The sequence below is a fragment of the Vanessa atalanta genome, chromosome 24, assembly GCF_905147765.1.
Source record: "Vanessa atalanta chromosome 24, ilVanAtal1.2, whole genome shotgun sequence".
NCBI classification, from domain to species: Eukaryota; Metazoa; Arthropoda; class Insecta; order Lepidoptera; family Nymphalidae; genus Vanessa; species Vanessa atalanta.
Window position 1 is genome coordinate 4,958,312 of NC_061894.1, and position 24,996 is coordinate 4,983,307.

At 34.0% G+C, this 24,996-nt stretch overlaps 2 protein-coding genes across 2 annotated transcripts in view; both read right to left on the bottom strand.

Moving 5' to 3' along the window:
- Positions 1-16,700, bottom strand: part of LOC125073525 (E3 ubiquitin-protein ligase RNF123-like) — a 55,490-nt gene extending 38,790 nt beyond the window's left edge. Inside the window, exons 1-16 of the mRNA XM_047684386.1 lie at positions 16,689-16,700; positions 15,290-15,437; positions 13,327-13,441; positions 12,852-12,921; positions 11,294-11,436; positions 9,379-9,572; positions 8,449-8,574; positions 7,400-7,550; positions 6,444-6,581; positions 5,992-6,174; positions 5,285-5,437; positions 4,828-4,937; positions 3,697-3,815; positions 2,491-2,541; positions 1,479-1,591; positions 185-304 (exon numbers count right to left, since the gene is read on the bottom strand). Of these exons, the coding sequence (XP_047540342.1) occupies positions 185-304; positions 1,479-1,591; positions 2,491-2,541; positions 3,697-3,815; positions 4,828-4,937; positions 5,285-5,437; positions 5,992-6,174; positions 6,444-6,581; positions 7,400-7,550; positions 8,449-8,574; positions 9,379-9,572; positions 11,294-11,436; positions 12,852-12,921; positions 13,327-13,441; positions 15,290-15,420 (1,917 nt within the window). The 5' untranslated portion in view covers positions 15,421-15,437; positions 16,689-16,700. The remainder of the gene's footprint in view (positions 1-184; positions 305-1,478; positions 1,592-2,490; positions 2,542-3,696; positions 3,816-4,827; positions 4,938-5,284; positions 5,438-5,991; positions 6,175-6,443; positions 6,582-7,399; positions 7,551-8,448; positions 8,575-9,378; positions 9,573-11,293; positions 11,437-12,851; positions 12,922-13,326; positions 13,442-15,289; positions 15,438-16,688) is intronic.
- A 636-nt stretch (positions 16,701-17,336) lies between these two features.
- Positions 17,337-19,261, bottom strand: LOC125073526 (KRAB-A domain-containing protein 2-like). Its single transcript, XM_047684387.1, has 2 exons — positions 19,109-19,261; positions 17,337-19,015 (listed from the first exon to the last, which is right to left on the bottom strand). The coding sequence occupies exons 1-2, from the start codon at positions 19,221-19,223 to the stop codon at positions 17,337-17,339; spliced, it is 1,794 nt and encodes a 597-aa protein (XP_047540343.1). The 5' UTR covers positions 19,224-19,261.
- Positions 19,262-24,996: the final 5,735 nt, after the last annotated feature.

Genomic DNA, 24,996 nt, shown 5'->3' on the forward strand with positions numbered 1-24,996 from the left:
ACAAATAAATTTTTTCACAGATAATAAAATATTAGCTTAATAAATACTGAAGTCAAAATACTTTAAAACTTAATTCAACTTAGTTATTCCAATAGTTAAGGTTATCTGATAGCTAAAGTCGCTGATAGAATACTTTATTATCTGGGCCTATTTGTTTAATTATAATTTGCATTGCATTAGTTACCATATCCAATATACAATTGTCCATTATGTATCTCCTGAACTTTTCCAAGAAGATTTTCCTTGTAGATGGTACCATGGTTGTACCGTCTGTGTTATCCAATAACATAAGCAGAAACTCCAACTAATGGATGAAATAAATGCCTATGTAACTTAATTATTATATTACGATATTCAAGAGGTTAAAGTATCAAAGAGTTATAATATGAATGTCAAGTCTGTCAAAAGATAACCCTGCTGTTCCTTTCTGATCTGTTCTACTCAGGTCCGAGGTGTTACTTTCCGAATTGGCGGTAAAATTTTGACAATCAATAAGAAAGTGTAATATTTCTATGTTGAATAAAGATATTTGAATTTGGAACATCGACAATTTATCTTATTTTTTTTTTCTTTAGGTGAGTGTGCGGACTTTGCAATAGGCACGAGGGACATATCACCTTAGTTTCTTTATGGGTATGGGGTATGGTTAATACTTCTTACAATGTCTATGTCTGTGGGTGGTGGTTTACCATTAAGTGGCAAATATTCTAGTTACCTATTACGCCTACCTATTTTTTACAGGATCAAATAATTACATTTTTGTTATTTATGGACACGTAGTCGAATGTCGATAAATGAATAATATAAACTGTAGCCTTGTGATAGAACTATGGAAAGTGATGAGCAATTAACGTTAATTGTGTGATTTTATTTGTGTAAGCAATACTTAGTAAGTAAGTAACTTTTTTTGTTTCATTAATATTTACCGTAAACGGTAAAGATGTTTTCTACGTCAAAACTAAATAGCGCTTAAGCGCTTAATGTACTTAATCGGAAGCTGCATGGAATAGACTAAAATATTCAAAGGAATATTCAGATGCTAGCTTTTCATTTGTGCTGAAAATTCAGCATAATGTCAAACAATTTGAATTCCCTTACAATTTCTAAATATGAATGATTTTGTTTAAAAATGGGAAATTTTCTTTAGTTTGTCATTTAAAATAATTCCAGAATTTGATCGTTGTTACTGATACTATGATATAATGGTTTATTAATATATGATTTTAGAAACACTAAAATTCGTAGGCTTGGAAAATCGATTTATTAAAAATATTTAGTTTACTAATAAACTGTTTTTTTCGCTACAGAATTCGCTATCCCTTTCGTTTTATTTGTTTACCACGTCCACTTAAAAAGTTCACCTGCTTAAATAATATGCAAAGTGCGATATCGGCGATGAGGTTCTAAGAAAATATGAATAATTTTAATAAAATATAAGCCACGATGAACTTTATGCAAATTGGTCTGAATACATTTACCTGTATACGCTCTAAAGGAGCGATGGCATTTGTAATTTTATCACAATCTTCTTTATACTGAGCCTCTAAGGTTGAATCATCTGGAGATGATGGGAGTGGCTTGGATATTTTATCTGCATTAAATAAGACACCGTTATTCGTTGATAATAAAAATTTAATTCGCACTTACGACACTTTAAACCAATCGAATGGTTTGAACTAGTCAAGTACATTACAATTATTGTATTTTACAATTGCTTAAAGGAAGTGTATTTTTGGTTTTTGACTAATACAAAGTAGCATGAGAAAGTGATCCCGAGGCGCCCGCCAAAGAGATAGATAGGGTACCGCCGGTTTTTTAGAGGTATCCTACAATACATGCTAGGTGTTATGGACGCGTAACGCATTTTTCAGCAAGAAATAACTTTTGGTACAGTCAAACTCAACCAATACGTAAACCATAGTTTTACGCGAACCATTATACATCGTATAATTGAACTTTACTATTAAGTGAAAATCTACGCTGAATAATAAATTAAGCAGCTATCTAAGATAAATAAATTTAATTATTATAATATCAATTAATAGTATTGATTCAGTTATTTATAAGCCTGTAAATGTTCCACAACTAGCCTAATCCGTCGTCTTCCTTTGAGGAGAATGTTCGGAGCTTACATTACCACGCTGTCCCAATGCGGATTTGTGGAATCCCTGGTGAATAACGCTCAACCAACAAATGTAGGTTTCTCCACGATGTTTTCATTCCCCGCCAATCACGTGATGAATAATTATAAATATTCACACAAATTAGACACATAACAATTCAGTCATGCTTATTCGAACCTACAATCTTTGTTTAACATTGTGCTAATAAAACATTTCGAACAACACCTTATCCTTATTTTATATAAAGTTCAGATAAATATTTGGAAAAGGGATCACAAAATTCAGTTTTCATCCTTAGCGCTTCAAATTTAGCCTATATTTCAATGATCTCTACGACACTAATGTTCATCCAATTTACGAGAAATACCTGTCCCAGTTGGTGCGAATGTGGAACGTGTCATGCCCTTCTCCGCTATTTCTACAAGGATAAAAAATTCTGTTATATAAGTTGGAAATGTTTGGAAACGTTTTGAAGATCACCTGCTCTTCCAAAAAATTATCTCGTTTAGACAATGATAAAATGGATACTATTATTTTTATATATTCCATAATTCTATATTATGTCTCACACATTAATTTTAAATTTTGTTTCTTTATTAGCTAAAGAAATACAAATACTTGACAATTTCAGAGACAAATAAGACCACTGGAATTAATAAAATCCACAGAGTCCTCACTGTTGATTTGGCTCAAAAATACACTAAAATACCCTCGTTTCATTATGAGTTTTTAACAGTATCTAATCTAATCTAAATAAAAAATATATTTCTTTGGCGTCGAATATGTACAAAAGGACAGTTTTTGAAAACACCTTTATTTTAATCTTCACTCTTTCCACTTGTACTTTAATTTAACATCCTCTGCCATTTGTAATTTATTAATCTGATTCCATTGCCCTTTCATACATTACACTCACTTTCATCATCATTCCGTTTCCATAATTCCAAAAAAATAATATAAATATCTTTGAATTATCATTTATAAGTATAATTGTCTGAATAATAATCAGCAAAAATTGTTTCAGTATAAATCATTTATAATCAGAAATAAATATATGCGTAAAAAGCTACGAATCTATATTCACTTAAAATAATTGATCTAGTATGTTGTTTGTCTACCTTTGCATTTTATTGATGTCTATTTATGCAAACGTCGTAACTCCACGTGTATCAATCGATCCATTTAAAAAATACTGAAGAAAACACTCACGTATATCCGACAACATTGCAAATACAATTAATCAATTAAAAAGTAATCTAACCTAAATCTCTGAAATCATTTAGGTTAGATTACTTTTTAAGAAATTATTTTGAATCAGATAAATGTTCTCAAGTACCAGCGTATTCTAAATTTAAACTCTCTTTGACATTCTGTAAGTCAAAACCTACTCAGTGACTGGACTAAGAATAGTAACCCATATTTGAATCAATAACTTCACGGGCCATTGGATAAAATACACGTGTTCAAGCTACTATGCCATCTTGGCTCTTATCGATTCAAATTAATTAGAATTATTTTCCATTATCATCTTTCATTGTACTTGAGACAGTTTACGATGGAATTAATAACATACCAGCTATTTGGGGATCAGTTTCTCCTTGTACCGATGTAGGACGTTGCCACCAAGGCTTTCGGATGATCGATCGTAGTACGGCCTCGTCTGGACATTTTATGTTGAGGAAATTATCGAACCTTAAAAAAAATATATATAATTTATTTCTATTCAAGCTCGATGAATATTTACGATGAGTACAATAAAAAATGTGTCCCAAACATGGTGTAAAAAAACGTGCTTCAACGATTTTAAGAATTATAATTCTTTTTAATGAAATAATTTTTGGTGCTATCGTTTAAGCAAAGCAAATCGTTTAACAAGCTTATTTTTAAACTACTTCGACCACACGTCGCTTTAAAAGCGCTTTGAAAGCAAGTCCAATCTTTCTATATTGTACTATTGCAGAATTTGTAGCACAACTTTGTCACTCAGATAGAGAGCAATGTCATTAGATTATTCTTGGAACAGAAAAGTTGTCCTGATTTACACAATATCTTCTAAATTTAAGAACACGAAGTTAACGTTTATTAGTAAATTTTTTTTTACAAGAAACAAAGGTAAATATTATTGACTTTGAAAATCGAAAACTAAACGATAAATCAGTCATTAAAATTATTAAAATCTTAATTGGGATTATAAATCTTTGTTTCATATGAATATTAAAATGCTTAAGTAATTCTGTCTGTTTGTTAGTTGTTCTTTCACGGCTAAACAATTGTACTGAATTTGATTTAATTTTGTATGCAGTAAGCTTGAACTCCAAATACAATGCTATTCTTTTTATTCCAAATACCTGACGACTAACCTCAAAAACGCGACCGAAGCCGCATAACTTTTATTCTATATTTATTCACAGATTTTTGCGTCCCTGCCTTATTGTATTAAAATTTCCTTATTGTATTATACATTCTTATTAACTTATTACATGATCACATATATTATTTCGTAATAGAAATCTCTTCAGGATTTTACGTCTACGTGATACAGACGTCAATTTCGCCAACGATGTTGGGGGAGCTAATTAATTGATGCTTAAGCTCTTCGAACAACGAGGTTTCTGTTGTTATAGCCATTGTTGTCATATATCCAATAAAACTTTTACTTCTTAATTTATTCGCGAAAAGAAAATTAACAATTAATAGTACTAACGTTATTTTGTTGAAGAAAACATATTTGACGAGATGATGTCTCGTATCTCGATGTTGCATCAGACCACAGAGTACGTACAGACCTTCTAACTGCTGTGTAAAGTTCATGTCCTATAAAAAGTAACTAGATGAGAAGGGCCGAAGATCGGGCTCAATGGCGCGCCTTGGGGGAGGACTATGTCCAGCTGTGGACTAATACAGGCTGATATGATGATATGATGAAAAATTGAAGTGCTTTAAGCTTGGTATCCTTAAGCTATCCATAATCGCGACCATCCATAATTATGACGTCACACATTTAAATAGAGAATGTGAAATCCGTTTCATTTTCGATAAATTTCGTATCCGTCGATCCAAGAATGGACCGATTTCAATGATAAAAGTTAATTTTTGAAATGATAGTGGCCAGGAGATATTGTTAAATGAATGAAGCTATCAACAAATAAATAATAATATACCGGCGACACAAGGTCGTATAGCAGACACTCCCTTACGACACAATGTTCCAGCACATCACACAGTGCTGCTTCTTCGAGAAACGTCCAGAGTAAATCCAAAAGAGTACAAAGACGAGGCTGAGGCTGAGCTAAGAACTTTTGGGAGAGTCCGTTCTAAAAATAAAATCCTAATGACCATCATCATTGCCAAACAATATGTCACATCAACACGTCTTATTATTACCAGCTTAAAGGTCAAGTTAGTTTAATTATAGGCACGAGAGATCTTTCATCGCCGGGGTGAGTCATTAGTGAATTAAATGATGTATAACTTATTCGAAATGAAGAAGGAATGCAGATATGGTTTTTACTAAGTGGTAGGGCTTTGTGCAAGCCTCACTGGGTAGGTACCACCCACTCATCACATTTTCTATCCCCAAACAATAGTACTCAGTATTGTAGTGTTGCGGTTTGAAGGGTGAGTGAGCCAATGTAACTACAGGTACAAGGGACATAATATTTTACATTGGCGATGTTAGGAATAGTGTTAACGGCGGTGGCGGTGGTGACCACTTACCATCAGGTGGCCTATATGCTCGTCCGCCAATAATTCAAGATCTAGTTCAATGATATCGCGTCAATTCGACATCAAATATTGTTTATTTGGCTTTTGTCCTTTTCTGTTTGAAATAGACTACACGTTCAAATATATACATAAATGTTCTTACAAATTTATCTTCCTTCGCCTTAAGATAAAATTCAACAGCACTTTGGTCGACACCTAATCCTCGGTTCTTCAGACCTAATGTCCCTCTGAACCTCGGTAGCAGTTCTGACACCACCACATATGTCACGCGTAGTACCGTCCCCATTTCGGCCACTATGAGACGTGCAAGTGACATTAAAAACGCCTGTTTGCACAAAGATAAATTTTATAGATTTGAGGAATAATCCTTTAATATTTTAGGTTATGGTTATTCTCACGATATTTTGATATAAGTTAGGAAAATCAAAATAACAAACTTAATAATATTGTAATGACAAATTTTACTTTATACTAGTACAATCAGCGATTACGCGTGTAAAGTAAAACTAAAGTAACTTTTAAAGCCTATATACCGAAGTATATATTATCATTTTCGTATGAACGTATTGTTTAAATTTAGGGAACTATCTTAACTCTTTTCGACATCTTCTTGACTTCTGTGCTCTGTGCATCTACCATACTGTGCGGTGAGGCTCGAGGGCTGTATATAGAGTTTGAGCTATGGATACGAAGAGCCACTTCCACTTCAGCCTTCGAGGAGTCAGATTTGGCCTGAATAACAATTATTAAAACTTCACTTCTAACTCTATGAGGTTTATAATATTTAAGAAAAAAATTTAAATTGTATGTCTTTTGAATAGAGAAACATAAATTTAGTAATAATATATTAATTATTTAGCAGTAAAATTTATAAAATTAGATTATTTTATCGTGTAGATAGACTGTCAAAGCTGAGAATGCGTCGAAAAAGATAATGGTTAACTTTCAGCCAGCAAGTACACGTACACCAGAAAAATATTATGAAATTTCGCGAATGTCAGGCGTAGTTTACACGCACACCTAATAAATATGGCCCGTTTTTTTTAGTTGTCTGTCTAGACATATCAATAGGAAGCTATAAGTGAATGGCAATATTAGACGTTGATGTTGTTTCTTCTCTAGAATATAAAAAGGAAATGACGGAGCATACAAATTAATTTATGTAGATTAATATCTAATATGAGCCGTGAGCCGAGATGGCCCAGCGGTTAGAACGCGTGCATCTTAACCGATGATTTCGGGTTCAAACCCAGGCAGGCACCACTGAAATTTCATGTGCTTAATTTGTGTTTATAATTCATCTCGTGATCGGCGGTGAAGGAAAACATCGTGAGGAAACCTGCATGTGTCTAATTTCAACGAAATTCTGCCACATGTGTATTCCGCCAACCCGCATTGGAGCAGCGTGGTGGAATATGCTCCAAACCTTCTCCTCAAAGGGAGAGGAGGCCTTTATCCCAGCAGTGGGACATTTAAAGGCTGCTAATGCTAAAAAAAAAAAATATCTAATAATTATTATAAATTAATGTTATGAATAAATTAATCCTTACTTTACTAATCTTAGCTGTTACTGGTGGCTTGAGATCGGCAAGCCTATTAAGTTCGTCTAGTAAAGCTTCGAGTGATTTAAATAAGAGAGTTGCACGTATGCACTCTCGAATTGGAGGAGCTTGAAGTGGAGCAAATCCTTCAACCGGGAAGCTGTTTAAGAGAAAAACGCTATTGAAAAGATCGAAATTACGTAACTTCCTAATTAATATTATAAATGGAAAGTATGTTTGTTTGTTACGTTTTCACATCTTTATTATTCAAATGCTCATCATGAAATTGAGTATATCGTCGTTGCGCCAGCAAAGGTTTTCTTATTTTTAGATTTTTATGCCGTTTTAATAGTTATTTCAACTAACGTAGCTTTCGATGTATGAACGTCACATAGATAAATTTTGATGATTGAAGTTATCACAAAACTATTTTTACACTACGTGCGTATTGAAATAACGTTTAAAACGGCATACCAATCTAAAAATAAGAAAAAAATACATAGCGACTTTTGCAGGCGCAACGACGATATATATAATTAAATACCGTAACATGACCGTACCGTAACCGTACCGTAACCGAACTGGCTCTGCTTCGTTTTTATGTGTTTATAATTAATCTCGTGTTCGACAGCAAAAAAACATTGTCGGGAAACCTGTAGTGTCAAATGAGAATCCTCATAATATTGGAGCTAAGCCTTGATATAATAATCTCCAAACCTTCTGTTCATGAGGAGAGAAGGCGTATATCCATAAAATATTTATCACTTATGGCAGAGACTTGTTATCGTGTTTGAAATGTATTTAAAACATTTTACGAAAAATTTACCCTGAAATCTTACTCATAACAAGATTTAAAAAATATCATTAAAACCCAGTTACCATATTTGTTAATATAAACGATTGGTTTTGCCTTACGGATTGTAAATAGTCTCAAGAAGTATTTTCATATATTTACCCTACGACCGGTGACTCCTAGCACGATAAAATTCTACTATGCATAAGCAAAACGAATGGTTTCTTGGTAATAATAATCGTCCATTAGTATTAAAGATAATAACATAAATGGTACGTGTCCAAAATTCGCATAAAGGTGTTCTTGCATAGCCAGTGACACCGCCGGGAAGTATGCCAGACCAGAGCCGTGGGCGACTTTATCGAAGGCCAGACCTAGAGATACGCCGTTTCTGTAAAAAAAAACCCAATTCGATTTCCTTTTTTGTACACACAAAATTGTATTTATAATGACGACCTCCGTGGTCGAGTAGTGTGTACACCTGTTTTCGGTACGCCACTCCGAGGTCCCGGGTTCAATTCCCGGCCGAGTCAATATAGAAAAAGTTCATTAGTTTTCTATGTTGTCTTGGGTCTGGGTGTTTGTGGTACCTTCGTTACTTCTGATTTTCCATAACACAAGTGCTTTAGCTACTTACATTGGGATCAGAGTAATGTATGTGATGTTGTCCAATATTTATTATATATTTATTTATTTACAATAAGAAAGACAAGTAGACTGTGTTTAAAAAAATGCATTGCATATTATTGCTTTAATGTTGGTGGTAAGACTTTGTCATCAGATATTCTTCAAAGAGTAACGCTTGGTATTGTTGTATTCCTGTTTCAAGAGTGAGTGAGGAAGGAAGGAAAGGAAGGAACACCACATCTTCATTCCAAAAGTTTCGCATTGGCCATTGCCAACGAATGATGGAATGGTTAACGTTTCTTACAACACCAATGTCTATGGGTGGTGGAAGCCATTTACCATAATTGGCCCATTTGCCAGGTTACTTCCTTATGACATAAAAAAAGTGTATTTGACCTCCTCGTTATTGTATTTTTTGTAAAACTGTAGATCCTGTCGCCATAAGTTTAAATGCGTTATTAGCGTTGTAATGTGCACAGGTGGAAGTTACCTGTAAGCTGTACGTGGTCATTGCCGTCTCTTCGAATAATGAGAGTGAGGGAATATTCAAAGATGTATTCAAATTTACCTGTAATATTCTAAGGTGCCCTTGTCCAAATCTATGCATGAACCAATAACGTCCCCTGGAAGCCAAGATTGACCGTATTGTGAAGTGGCAACATTCCACTTCCTCACTCTTCCACCATCATAAGCGTATGAATGAGCTGTGTCTCCCACTCCGGTGTCCATTGAGAACGTGCAAGATGATGTACACCAACCAATCTATGATTTGTTTTTGATTAATAAAATTATATCAAATATCAAGTCTAGATGACTTAATGGCATTTTCTAGTGGCAAAATTTAAACGAAGTTTGCTGATTGGGTTCCAATTCGTAGCAAGCGCCATTAGTTTTCCTGTTTCTGTCTAGGTATTTTTTTTTTAATTGAAATAGTTTCTGCATCAACTATATCACGAAACACTTAATTTTAACAACTGATATAATAGGTAACATTCAAAGTCTTCAAAATAAATAAGTATCACCCACGTATTCGGGGAGTAGTCACTTACTTTTTTTGTACAATAGTACAAAAAAAGACAACATATATGCAATTTCACGATGATAGGTTGAATAGTTAAGACTCAAAAGCGTAACAAACAAACAAAGTCACTTTTGCATTTAGGCATCGAAGGAAAACATTGTGAAGTATTATTAAAATATTCGAAAGAATTTGCAAAAGTCAATTTGAATGAAAATATGTATTTGTATTCGATTTCATTACCTTCCGTCAAAATTATTCTGACATATAATGTTGTTCGATTGTAACATTATGGGAGATTTAAAAAAAAACGATTTCCAATCGAAACATGTGCTATTTATTACTGTTCCTTTGTCACATCGATTGTGAATGAAAAACAAAGTAAATAAAAAAGAGAATATCATTCCAATCTTTATTTGAATATTCATCATACGAACTAGACAATTGGCTGGTGAGTCAACCATGAAATCAACTAAAGCACGGACACACATCCATTAACGTCAGAGGCAGGAATCGAACAGTACGCTTCACTTAAATCCAATTAGGCGCCCTTTTAACCAATTAGCTGTCAAGTACTTCGTACCGAAATGCATATAATTAAACCGTGCGCTGCGTACTGTTGGGGTGCCTTTTTGACTTATGCTCTTTGATGAAATGTTTAGTAAGTAAATTTCAAACGTTTGAAGGTAATGAACAGTTTTTATTTATTCATGTGACAAGTTTTTTTGTAATTTCATTTCAAAACGAATACGTTAGCAGCTTAGAAAACGAGCGGCATATCGTGGAAAGATTTTATTGTAATCACACATACAGATCTGAACTCCAGGAATCATTATTTATTCTTGATCTGTGTTTTATTTGATGACTATGTTATTATACATTGAGACTTTTTGTCCTAGTTAAACCATATAATTGCTTATGAAAATGATATTATGGTGGAATAAATATTATTATTATTATTATTCATATACATTTTTCACTAAATGCTGTATTTTTTTGTGAAATAAATAGTAGCAATGTCCCAAATTAATTAAGGATTTTCTCCTTTTAAGTTTATCACTTGTATTAGGACTGGACTATTAGGAAGATAAATAGCCCAAGGTGACGCCTTCTCTTTTCGACGGATCGATCCTTCGACTTTTTAAATCGCTAGGCGGCCCGTAACCCATGGGGCTATTGACGCTGAATTGATCGCTTATCAAATACTTGGGTCAGTCAGGGTCAGTAAGCCAGTGTATCAAAAATCTTAGTTCCCAAGGTCGGTGGCGCATCAGCAATATAAGGAATGGTTATAATTTTTTCACAGCGACAATGGTTATGGGCGGTGGTGCCCACCTAACATCAAATGGCCTATTTAACACACAAAAAAATACAATCTACTTTCAATAGACGAGGTCAATGTTTTTTCTATATTTGTCTACGATTTTTGAAGATAAGCACTCGCTTATATATCTTATCAACTTACCTGCATAATTCCCTTAGTACCGAGTTGTACTTCGTACATCCATTTCCCGGAGAAAACGCAGGCAGTAGCCCTTATTGTTGCGAAACTTGATAACCCTTGTATGCTGACACGTTCATCACCAACTAGAACCAGTCTGCCAGTTCCTGGATACATAGAAGATCGTAACATTCAATATGAATATTCTGTAGATATAGAATTAGGCCACATTAATAGGCCTTATTAGCAGAAATTATCACCCTTATGCTCCCTTCTCTTTCTTTCTATTTCTCTGTCTCTTTCTGTTTATACGGCTACTATTATTATTTTCAATCACATGGAATCTTAATATTTTTTTATATACAATTATTTTCAAACGTTTTTATTTTATTTTATATATATTATATAGAGCAAGTAACTTCGTTCCAACCGGGTGTCTCACGACACTCTCTTTTAATCTCTTACACTTTTACTCTCTCTTATCTCTATCTCTTACTTATACGCATTTTTTTTTATCCCAATGTATGTAGCTATAGCACTTGTGTTATGGAAAATCAGAAGTAACAACTGTACTACAAACAACCAGACCCAAGACAACATAGAAAACTAATGAACTTTTTCTACATCGACTCGGCCGGGAATCGAACCCGGGATCTCGGAGTAGCGTACCCATGAAAACCGGTGTACACACTACTCGACCACGGAGGTCGTCAAATTATTTGGATGTGTTGTTGTCTCTGTTGATAGTGTTACAAAATTAAATTCCTAACTTTAAACTTAGATTTGTTAGCAGAAAAATTCAACGCCTTTTTATTTTTTTGATCCAGGACTTGAAACTAGGAATTCGAGATCTGCTGCCTAGTTATCCCGTAGATTAATGAGATTGTTACCACAAATATATTTTTTATTTCAGACTTCAAGTTCTTACTTACTTACTTAATAATATCAAAATTATATACTGCATTTATACAATGGTAGCTTTAAGTGTTTTTAATACACCCAGATACTAATTTTCTAAATCACTACATAGTATAAAACAAAATCCCTTCCCGCTGTCTGTCGGTCCTTATGTATGCTTAGATGTTTTTTAAATAGATAGAGTGATTCAAGGGGAAGATTTATACATATAATACATACATGATATAGTAGAGAAACACTGATAATTTTAGAGGTTTCTAATATGATGTCGAACATAAACAAATTTTTTGCGCTTACATTGCAAACGGTGGCTGAACCCTGTCAGAAAGGTCAAAATAATGTAGTACAGTATCGTACACCTTAAAAAGGTATACAAATAAGTCTGCGATGATATATGTCTCTCTTAGGAAGAACCCACAATAAGCATTTTTATCTCTACGAGAAATAATGGCTAATTTACGAAGCGATTTCAAGCAATACAGCATTAATCCTTATCCAATTAACTACCTCAAATAGTGTCCATTTAATATGGGGCACTAAACTGATTGAAAAAACTGTGAACCTTGTATACAAAGATATTCTGTAGTGTATTTAGTATCAGCATCGCACCCGTGCGATGCCGGGGCGAGTCGCTAGTATTAAAATAAAAACGCAAAATCTTTACCCGTAGACGCATCAAAGACGACTAGTTTGGGTCCAATTCTGCCCGGTCTCTCGTCATTTGATTCTGCTGTCTGAAAATGTATATCTTGTAATGATTTTTAAAACAGCTGATAATTAATAAAACATCTTCCTAGTGCGAGTTTATTTATGCAACAATAGCTCCGTATAAAATTATTAACACATTAATAGAATGGTGTTAGTCATAATCACATTCGGGAAAAAACATCATTCAGTAAGATAAAATCAAGCAAAAATACAGCTACACCATTAACGGATATCTTTAGTTCCTGAGGAAGTAACTGAAAGTTGAATATGGAAGAAAAGATGAACGAACATCGAAGTCCCTCATGGTTGCCGTTTAAATTTTCCTTTGTAAAACGTTTGCGAAATCCCAATAGTTGTTCATTGCAAATTTAAATATTTAATGTACGACAATCATTACAATTTTGCTATATAAATATCGAATAAATTCTTACCTCTGTTGTAACGTTTATGTTGTGTTTCTTAGTCGATTTAATCTTGTAACTGTTTACCTTTGCATCCAATATTTTGGTAAGATTTTCACTTATGTAGTTCACATATTTGCTTCTTCTGAAAGAAAAATATTAGAACTATCGTGTAAGCGAGCTGGGGGCTAATTCTACTATCAATTTTCTTCTGATATAGGTAGGTTGACTGGCAATGGACCACCTGATTGGTAAGACATTGGCGCCGTAAGAAATATCGCCATTGCCTATTTGGCACCCACTCTTTAGACAGGACTACAACAATACTAAGTAATACTGTTTGATGGTAGAATATCTGTTAAATGTGTGATACCTACCCAGAGGGGCGTACACAAAATCCAACCTAAATTGTCACTTTATCGCAATCGAAACCTAATCGTTGTCATTAAGGCGTTTTTATTTTCTAAGACGACCATTCAGCTGCGATTCAGTCGAAATTGGTTCGGTATAGAATCTAGTACGTATCGTAATCGATATAAATTAGTAGAATTGTCCTCAGGTACGAATCAGCTGAGATTGAATTTTCTGAGGAATAGTTGAAGTTCGGAATAGAATGAGGAATATATTTTAACCTTATACATTACTAGAATGGTCTCCCTAATACATACTCGCCATAAAGGCTTAAAAATTTAAGTGATCGCTGATAATACACACACGCACGCAGAAACAGAAAAATGTGCACAAATTAATTCCTATTTATTTTCTTTTTTATAAAATTTATTTTAAAGTATTCCCATACATTATATGTAATGTTTTTTTCAAATAAATCTACTTAAGATCATGTCTTAATAAATTCATTAAGTGTTATGAGTGGGGTCACCTGACACACGTACCACCAGTTCTGCTGGCAACTGACTAGGTTGACCAAAATGACCGCACATGTCTTATAAATATGTTAAACTTTAATAAATATTTTTTATCATCTTATCAACAAACTAATTATCGTATTATATATTATTATGTGTTCTAAACCGATTGTTATTGCGACTAATATTTTATTTTACAGATATAAACGTATAGATTTCGTCTGCGTCTTTGCTCGCTTTTTAGGGATTTGTCGTCTGGTTTTAGGTATCAAAATGTAATGACCTTGCTTGTGGTTCATGCTTACTTCTTACTAAATTGTATCGATTCCAATGAGGCATTGAAAGAGTAACGGGAAGACAGGCATACAGAATTACTTTTGCCTTTATAATGTTAAGTATAGATAAAAGTATAAATGAAGTACCACGTGACGTTTCAGTTTCTACTCTACGTGACTAGTTTTGAGACTTGTGGATCGTAAATCCACTTAAAAAATGAAGGCGGTTATCAATTCGTTTGTATTATTTTTAGGTTTGTTAACTCAGAACTCTGTCATTTATGAATCGTTACGGAAAATACTTTTTGTTTGCTTAAATCGAAAATGGGAAGTCTTGATTAATACCATCAAAAAGTGTAAAAATGTAGGTGAAAATTGTTTTTATAAGCTGGATTAATATTTATAATTTAATTTCCCAGGGTATTATTTTTAGACATTTTTTTGTTGTGAATATTTGATATTATGATAATATTAATGTACATAATATATGAGTAACCTAATAGCATGTAAATTTCGCACTGCTGGGCTAAGGTCTCCTCTCTCTTTTGAGACAAAGGCTTGGATCTTATTCCAGATGCTACAATTAGGGTTGGTAGATACACATATGGCAGATTATTTTTTCAATTTAGACATATGTAGGTTTCCTCACGACGCTTTCCTTCACTGCCAAGCACGAGATGAATAATAAACACGAATTAAGTACATGAAAATTCAGTGTTGATTGCCTGAGTTTGATACAGCAATTTTTCGTCTGACCACTGGACCATCTAGGCTTGTATATTATATAAATATACACATATAAAACCTCTTTAATGTCTTGTTATACGAGTATTTATATGGTTTATGTCTTACTGGGTATGTTTATCCGTATTATCTTTCATCACCAGTTCATTGCCGAAGATCTTCTTGATCATATCATGTACTTCCCCCTTCTCCGCGGAACTGCTACATACCCCGAACATAGAACGGAGTACGTTCATCATCACCGTTTCACTATAAACTGAAAACTTATGGGTATTTTTATGGTATAGGTTGGCAGACGAGAAAATGGTTATGGTAAATGGTCACCACCGCCTAAAGGCAATGGCACTGTAAGAAATATTAACTTTGAAAAAACTTTGAAACGAAAACGTTATGTCCCTTGTGCCTGTACTTATACTGGCTCACTCACCCTTAAAAATAAAACACAACAATACTGAGTACTGCTGTTTAGCGGTAGAATATCTGATAATTGGGTGGTACCTACTCAGACGGGCTTACACAAAGCCCTACCGCCAAGTAAATAAAGTTTGTTAATGCAAACAAATTTCTTAGCACGTGTTAGTAATAAGTAGGTTAAAATAGAAGTTATTGAGTTATCAGTTAAGAAATTAACCGTGTCTAATGGTGGCAGTAGAACACGCTTACGTCTTGGAAAGCACGTATTATTTTTAACCCTTCTGATCTCTTCTGGTCGTGTTCGATTGTCGTCTCATCGAATAATGAGAGAAGAATAAAGAGTACCAGTTGTGTAATGGTGATTTGCCACCGTGCTTGAAGAACTATTGAATGGAAGAAATTATATTTATTGAAGAATCGATCGTTCGTCTCAATGTACAATGTTATTTACAGTACTTACGTATTAACGCTGCCGCAGTAAAAAACAAAGGGATTATTTATTATTGGATTTCTGCTGCATGATTTTTGGGAAACAAGGGTTGTATATGGTAAAGGTTTGGTGGTGGCCTGAAACTATAAACATAACGTAGTAAACGTTATGTTTATAGTTTGTCTATATGTTTGTTGTGGTTTATTTTGATCATTTTTCTAGAAGGATTAGATTTTATAATTTGATTGCGCAAAATTGACACAACATTGATTCTGATAACTCTGACTCAATATGTTACCCTAGTGTTATTTAAGAAACCGAAGGCACGTAGGGGGTGTTGCACATTCCGTAGCGCCGAAGACCACTTAGTTTCAAAATTGTTGATAAACATCATAACTTTAAGGTTAGAATTACAATATTTATTTTTACCAATATCTCAGGAAACGAGCATTTTAAGTTAGGTTAGGTTATTATAGCAATATTAAACAAATATTATTTTACGTGGCGCGTTCGCAGAATTTTTGCGGGGAGGCGTTATAAATAACTTATTTACTTACTAGAACAAAAAATTAAAAATACTTCATAGTGTATATAATTACAAACCGCAGTTTAAATAAGCCGTATAATCCACGAGAAAATAATTAGTACAGCCATAAAACTTACCGACTTACAAATACACAAAAAATCCTCTACAAAATACGTAGTTATAAAATTAAAACTGTCAGATTAAAACATAATCTCTAAAGAGTTTATAAACTTTTTACAGGAGATTGTCACGCTTGACGTCTCATCCGTTTCATTATGCAGACTCTTTGATTTGTGTATATATGTTGAATATTTGGTACGAAAATCTTGAAATCGACGCTCCCTTAACAAAAAGCGGGTAATTGCGAAATTTTAATTTTACTCTAATTTGTTTTTTTTTTTTTTTTTTAATATAAACTTCGTTACAGATATTATGTGCATTTATTATTAAATATGTCATAATAATATTATAATCTGTTGACTTTGTATTTACGTAGTCAACTAGCTTAATTAGCCGTACAATTGACGGCCTAGCCCCTTTATAAATCAGCGTCGTTCAACTAGCGGCTGAATGATATTCACCCGTAGCGTCTATTACTACATTTAATGAACTGGCTGGCTGACGCTCAGGCCACTTATGCAGTAGGGTGACCATGAGACAAAATAATATGAGATATCTGTCATTTTTAATTGTTTATGTAATTAGTATATTATATAACGCATTGTTGTTTGGTATTAAAGAGATCATATAGCGTAACTTAATAATAAGTACTCATAAATAAAGTATTATTTGTTAACACAAGTTAATCTTCCATGGCATTTCGATCCGCAAAGAACTTTGTTTTTAAAACAAGCGCATCTATTATTGCGACACTGACTCACAGCAGGCTTACAACAACATTTTTGAAATCCCTGGCGACTGAGAGGTGATTGACTTGCCACAGCAATTCTCAAAGAAATTGGACTTTCTGAAATTTCGTCGCCATAGTTTGTGTCTAAATATTGCAAATCTTGTCGTGAAAACCAGTTTTTGATAGTACCATACTTAGTTGCAACTTTATAGACACCGTTTCTTATATCAACAATTTTTGCGTGAATATATTTGATGTCCAGAGGACCGCGGTCCATTTTGGGTACACTTATTAAGACACTTTTACCGATGTCTGACCTGGGTATTTTTTTAATGGTGGCATCAATCAAATTTTCTGCTGCTCGTTTAAGTCCTTTATGTGCTGCGTCTCCTTCTACTTTTATATTCGGTTTAACTTGACACATGATGCATACAACTTTGGAGTCGTAACCTTCTTCAGCACCAGTTATTCCACACATTGTGTGTACTGTGTTGCAAGACTCGCACTTGTGCGTTTCAGTGGCGTCGTTATGACATACTGCACAAGTGAAGTTTGACTCTATTTTTTCAGTATTCTCTGTAGAGGTTTTCGAACTATTACTATCGTTGTCGTAGTCATTGTTCTCAGTGTCAACTGGTTCTCGCTCTATAAAAGTTTTCAATTGCTCATCTCTCTCTGTAATTAAAAGTCTTGACGTTGGAATATCTGATCCATTTAAATCCGCTTTAGGTTCACGCCCAAATAATGCTTTATATGGAGATTTTCCTATATTTTGATTTAATGAAGAATTTTTTAAATATTGCACGAAGAAGCAGCCCACAGACCAGTTTGTCGAATTGTTTTCACTCATCCAGGTTCGCAGCATATTCTCGACGACTTGATTGGTTCTTTCGACGCTGCCTTGAGTTTGAGAATGACGCGGATTCTCATGAACAATTTTGCACTCAGGCCACATTGCAACTAATTCTTTTATTACATTTGCAGTGAACTCAACATCATTGTCTGATTGTAAATTGTAGGGTGCACCGAATAATAAAAAAATCTTCATCAGCTCGGCAGCTACCTCAGCAGCTCCTTTTGTTTTAAGTGGACGCAGATTTATGAATTTAGTAACGTTTTCTTGGTAGATTAAAAGCCATTTAAAATCTCCATCAGGGCAAGACTGAAAATCAATAAGGTCAACTTGTCCTCCTAAATTAATATTATTTGAGACGTTTGGTTTCGCCACGATACCTTTGCTTGGAACGTTTCTTTTAGTTTTACATATGGGACAAAGAGAGACAAAAATTTCTACTGCTTTCCTCGGAATATAGTATTTATTTTTTATTTCAAACAGTATTTTATCTCGCCCACCATGGCCGCAGGATTCATGGATATCTGATAAGACGTCAAAATATTGTTCTCTGGGTAAAATGCGTACCGTAGGATCAGTGACTGTGATTCTTTTAAAAATTAAACAGTCTTCGTTTCCAATTGTCATAGTATCGTATTTGCTCATCCAGTAATAATCCATGGCTGTCCTTCGCTGACCAGTACTCATGGTCACCTGAGCGTTTCGTATGTCGCTTACAACCTTTGAGATTCTTTCCGATGTCCAAGCTTTTCGATGCGAACCTAGAAACATAAAACAAATTACTTTAATTGTATTAATTAAGCTGCTTAGTATCAATTCTCAGAACAAACAATAATTACGAAAAATAAACGTACCTTGATGCTGTTCGTCATATTCAACAAGTTTTCGATTGAAATTTTCTTTAAAATTTAAACCACCCGAGTCAGTCACAGCAACATTCACATCATTTTTATCACAACTCTCTTCCATTGTAAATAAATACTATTTGCGTAAAATCAATCAAACTGCGAGAAACACGAACAATATTGTTGCTTACTGACGCCATATTGCCAGCGTGCGACTTACAGCGCTAGGTGGCAGAAAATGGAACTAAATAAATATGACAAGGCTAGGCGTGCAGTTAAATGTTATAAAACGAAGTTTGTGAAGCGCAACGACTTACATTATATACATGTGTTAAAGCCTTCTACTAATCGCGCTGCGTTTTTCTATTAATTTTAAGTTTTATGGAATATTTTTGAGTGTGTATTGCAAAACAAAAACTCTCCCCGTTTAGTAGTATAGATTTATTGGAACGATGTTCTTTTACGCAGCTTACAGTAGAGTGAACTGCAGAAATCGTCTCGTAAGTATTTTTTTTTATTGCCATTGGTTGGCGGACGAGCATATGGGCCACCTGATGGTAAGTGGTCACCACCGCCCATAGACAAAGGCGCTGTAAGAAATATTAACCATTCCTTACATCACCTATGCGCCACCAACCTTGGGAACTAAGATGTTATGTCCCTTGTGCCTGTGATTACACAGGCTCACTCACCCTTCTAACCGGAACACAACAATACAGTGTACTGTTATTTGGCGGTAGAATATCTGATGAGTGGATGTTACCTACCCAGACGGGCTTGCACATAGCCCTACCACCAAGTAATATAAAGGTAGGTAGGTATAAATCGTTATACCTACTGCAGGCGACTTTTCCCTCTCACTCTTTTCTCTCTGTCTCTTTCTATTGGTTTACGGTTTTACTTTTTTAAAATAACAATTTTATTTCTTGTAATTTTATGATTGTCAAACGTTGTTGATTTTTATTTTGTAATTATTATTTATATTTAAATGTCTATTATTGTAGTACATTATATAGCGAGAGTATCTTCGTTCCGACTGGGTGTTCCGCGATACCTCTATATATTTTTTTCGTGTAGAATTAAAATAAGTAGAAAGATAAAGATTTATCTTTTCCAAATTTTATTTGAAACGTTTATAACTAACCAAAAATAAAAATATTATTTGATTTCTATTAACACACATGTTTAGAAATTTTTTTTTTTGTCATTCATATTAGGGCAAACGTCATGTTTTTATTTAACATACTTATATACTTTTTTTATTAAAAAAAGCTTGACATACTGGCAAACGTGTAACTTGATGTTAAGTCGGCACTACCTATAGACATGTAAGAAATATTAACCAGCCCTTACATCGCTAAACCAACTTTGGGAACTAAGTTATGTTATGTTCCTTGAGCCTGTAGATACACTGGCTCACTCATCCTTCAAATCGAAACACACAAATACTAAGTATTGCTGGTTGGCGGTAGAATATGTGATACCGAATAATAATACGCTGCGTCATCAGTAGTTATAATAATTTTTAGTTCACGTACTAAGAATCGAGAGGGCCGAGGTTAGAACACTTGCATCTTAACCGATAATTTCGTGTCAGAGCAAGCACCACTGAATTCCCTGGTGCTTGATTTGTATTTAAAATTAATCTCGTGCTTAGGGACGGATACCTGCATGTTTCTAATTTTGATGAAATTCTGCCACATGTTTAAAAACCAACCCACATTGGAGTAGTATGGAGGATTTAGCTCCAAGCTTTATCGAAGCAGCAGCATAATTTCAGACTGTTCCCGCATATTTCCTATAAAATATTATTGTCCCAAACTGTCTTCCATGGAAGTGAAGCCGTGCTTTTAGCTAGTATCTAATTAGGTATAAAATTATTACGACTATTAACCCAAGACGACATAATAGTCCGTATCTGAATATATTTTTCGAATTCCCTTTCACATCGAAAAGAATAACACATTAATTTTTATCGTCCCGAAGGCGTTTGATAAATAACGAAGGTAGTATATCTCCATGAAAACGGGTCCGTTCATAAATTTAAACAGACCGTGAAATTATTACGCGTCTGCCTTTATTATTTTGGACAATTCGTCGAGTTGTAAGGTGACGCTCAACAAAAGATTATCTATCATATATATTTATAGAAATATAACACAACAAAAATAAAAAGTATGTCTATTCCAATGGAAGATGGAATAAAAATAAACTAAACCTTAAATTAACGTATTATATGATATTTACTAATAACTGAGCTATATTGTAGTACCAGTTCTTGATTAATATGTCTTTATTTGTAATACAAGACTATTACACGTAACAACATATATCTTCTTCAATATCCGAATAGTTTCTTCGACATTCAAAGCATCAATAAATTTTTTCGCAAATACATAGTGAATATCATAGATTATATTCAAGCTCTCGACCAATGGTATCGCGTCAATTCGGTGTCAATGTCAAATGTTGTTTATTTGACTTTAGTCCTCTTGTACTCGGATTAGACTATAGTTTTTAATTCAAATTGTTATAAACTTGCTGTTTCACGCTTTGCTGGGCATTAAATACACGAAAAACGGAGATTGATAAACGAAATAAAAAAAAAAAACTTTAATTATATACGAACGATTCCGCATCGATTGGTTTATAGTATCATACTGATTCGTTTTGTAGTTTTTAAATAAAAGGAAAAATAAAAATCTATGTAGTTAAGTGTAAAAAGACTAAGGATTTTTTTTAATTTAATGGTTTGTTAGCAATTGTTACAAAATATTGTGTTTATAAACATAGCATACAATATAATATAGACTAACGAAAATAAAATAATAAATATTCCTAAAAATTAAATTATTTATAATAAAAGTATATTGTCTAACATTAAAAAATATATAAATCTGTTTAATCTGTATTTCTAACGAAATTAACACAATGTTTTAAAAAAGACAGCGATTTCATTATGATTTGATTGTTTTTTTTTTTAATAATGCTTTAATATGAAGACTACGTAAGTAATTACGTATCTTGCTCGTGATTGGTTATGGTTGAAAAACCGACTGACAGCGATAATCTATTTTGGCGCGAAGTTATGTCATGATTATTAAATGCGCTCCTGTATCACTTTCTGACGTTTCATGTACGTGTTCTGTTGAAATTTTCGAATTGGTTCATACTGAATAGCTTAGGTAACATATTCGCATACATCAATGTAAATGAGATGAAAAGTTATAAAGATTCAGAAAGTCTAGAAGTCAAAAGTTCTATAAGAATATGTAGTTTTATTGGAATAGGACTTTGTCATTTTGTTTCATATCTTAATGCTGTTTTTTATGCAATGTTATGTGCGGTGGTGACCACTTCCCATCAATTGGTCCTTTGCCATCTTACCTAACTATTTTGAATAAAAATAATTCAGTGTTCCTTTTACTGATAAATTAACATCTGTATATTCCAGTTTACATAAGATATTTATCTGTCAACAGCAGTACGTAATATTGTTATGTTCCGGTTGGTAGCAGAAGGTTGGAGCCAGTGTTATTAGGCGCAAACATAACATCTCAGTTCCCAAAGTTGGTGGCGAATTGGTCATATGAGAAACTGTTAATATTTCTTACAACACTAACATTTATCGGTAGTGGTGATAACTTACCATCAGCTGATCAATCTTTGTCATAAAAAAATATTCAACGCTGATCCTATAATTAAAGTGTTTGACCAAATGATTTGCATTTAGCCGGATATTCATGCCTTTGTCACGATTAATGTTTAAATAAACTCGCATCAACTTACGGAAATGGTAACGATATCGTTTACTTAGTCATTTCACTGGAATAATAAAGAGAACTCGTTATTAAACATAACTATGAAATTATTAGAGGAAAATCTGAATGAAGACTTATACTTACACTATATTATACTTGATAGTGTAATCCCGTCTAGGTACGTACCACCCACTCATCAGATATTCAACCTTCAAACAGTAGTACTCAGTATTGTTGTGTTCCAATTTGAAGGATGATTGAGTCAGGCACAAGGGACGTAACATCTTAGTCGTAACATCATCCCAGGGTTGGTGGCGCATTGGCGATGTAAGGAATAGTGAAAATTTCAAACAGCAACATTGTCTGTGGGCCGAAGGTTGCTCGTCCGCCAAAAAAAAAAGAAAATTTGCGGTAGGAACAGTTTAGCCGTACAATTTTGGGTATTTGAGGAATTTGCAAAAATATGCAAATATGTAATCGGAGCGCATAAGTGCAAGCGCAAATACATTTGCACTCTATTTTCTCACTCTTAAAGTTTCATGTCACGGCAACTCGACACGATCAGTTATAATCATACAATACGTTCCCGATTTTGTTCCTCACACAAAAACGTCAGCTGAATCGAAATTGGGGTGATTCTGCTATTTTCTCGGACTAATTTTTCGATTCTAATTCGATCCAACATCGACCGAACTGCAACTGGGTCGTTGTGTTAGTAGAATAGGAAAACGTTTAAACGGCAATGATTACGTTTCGATTCATTTGCGATGAAGTTACAATTTGATAGTTAGACTTTACCTTATAGATGTTACGGAGAATATTACGTAGCTCAGTCTCAACGGATTTGTGTGTTATCCGAGACAAGGGCGTATAGATCCTACCAACATTCAAATTTCATGTTGTTTCTGAGACTATGTGAACTAAAAAAACAAAACAGTGTATTCTTTATTTAAACCTTAGTATACATAGTGTAAGAGATCATAAAGGAAATAATTTAAAAAAAATCTGTTTTATACACAATTAGACTTTTAGTTTCTATTGCTTACATTACATATTCACCGCTGATTAACTTTTAACAGTTTAGGTAGAATAATAAAATACGTTACGATTGACAATCAAGTAAACCCTCCGACGATTAATGAACGAATGCAAGCGGCCCCCAATAGTGATGTAACGCTAGATATGTCTACGTAGGCCCGCATGGGCCATGGGTAACTGATCGGGGCGATGGCACCCTACAGTGGTGGCAACGCCGTCTGCAACTACAGACGGGTCACTGGGTGGATTATTATCCGTGATGTCTGAACCGGGTGGGGTTCACGCCACAGAGCATTCGAGCCTCGGCTATCGGCGAACTGCGGCGGATCCCGTGATGTAATGATTGCTCGTCGACGCCTTATATAGGTTGCGCTACCAAGAACAGCATTTTTATGGTTGGAATTCTCTAGTGAGTGTAGAAGCCACTCTTGCATATCATGGTTTGTTATATAAAATTAACGAAATACTAATAACGAAAAACTATTAATTTATATTTATGCATTTTTGTGTAAGTGTGCGTGTGTGGTTTGGTGTGGTGAAATATTCAATTATTATTTTTTGGTTCATCCTGAAATTTCAAACCAGAAATTCGAAATCAGTAGCCATCATAACTAGCCAGTGCACTAACGAGGTAGTCATATATTAACATAAATATCATATACATATAAATGATGAATAAAAACTATCTGTACAGACAGTCAGTACAATTTACTAGTAAATTAGTAAAAAAATACTACTGTAAAAGGAGTATACCCAGAAAGGCGGCGTAGAGCGAGCATGACGGCAAAATGAGCGCCATGTCATTTTCTGTCACGGCATATAAATCGGCCTAACCCTCAACACGCGCTAATAGATTTTTCACATCAAAAGTATTACATATAAAAAGTTTTATTAATAATAAATTAACTCATGAATGTCGATATATCGTTGTAGAGATTAATGTACCTTTCGTCTTCTTACTTGTAATAGGGAATACTTATAGCGCCCGAATTACGTGATGTTTGACCTCCTTCGTCCTCACCTGTTTTGAGTCAGATAAAGGACGACATTTAGGCAATATTCTCTGGGTAACCGTTGTTATTTGTGACTTGGGTGTTT

What these genes read in the sequence shown, in the direction of transcription:
- LOC125073526 (XM_047684387.1), bottom strand. Translation starts at nt 19,223, where the DNA reads ATGGAAGAGAGTTGTGATAAAAATGATGTGAATGTTGCTGTGACTGAC. An exon ending in ATATGACGAACAGCATCAAG is followed by an intron (nt 19,016 to 19,108) that starts GTACGTTTATTT and finishes TTATGTTTCTAG; the next exon opens with GTTCGCATCGAAAAGCTTGG.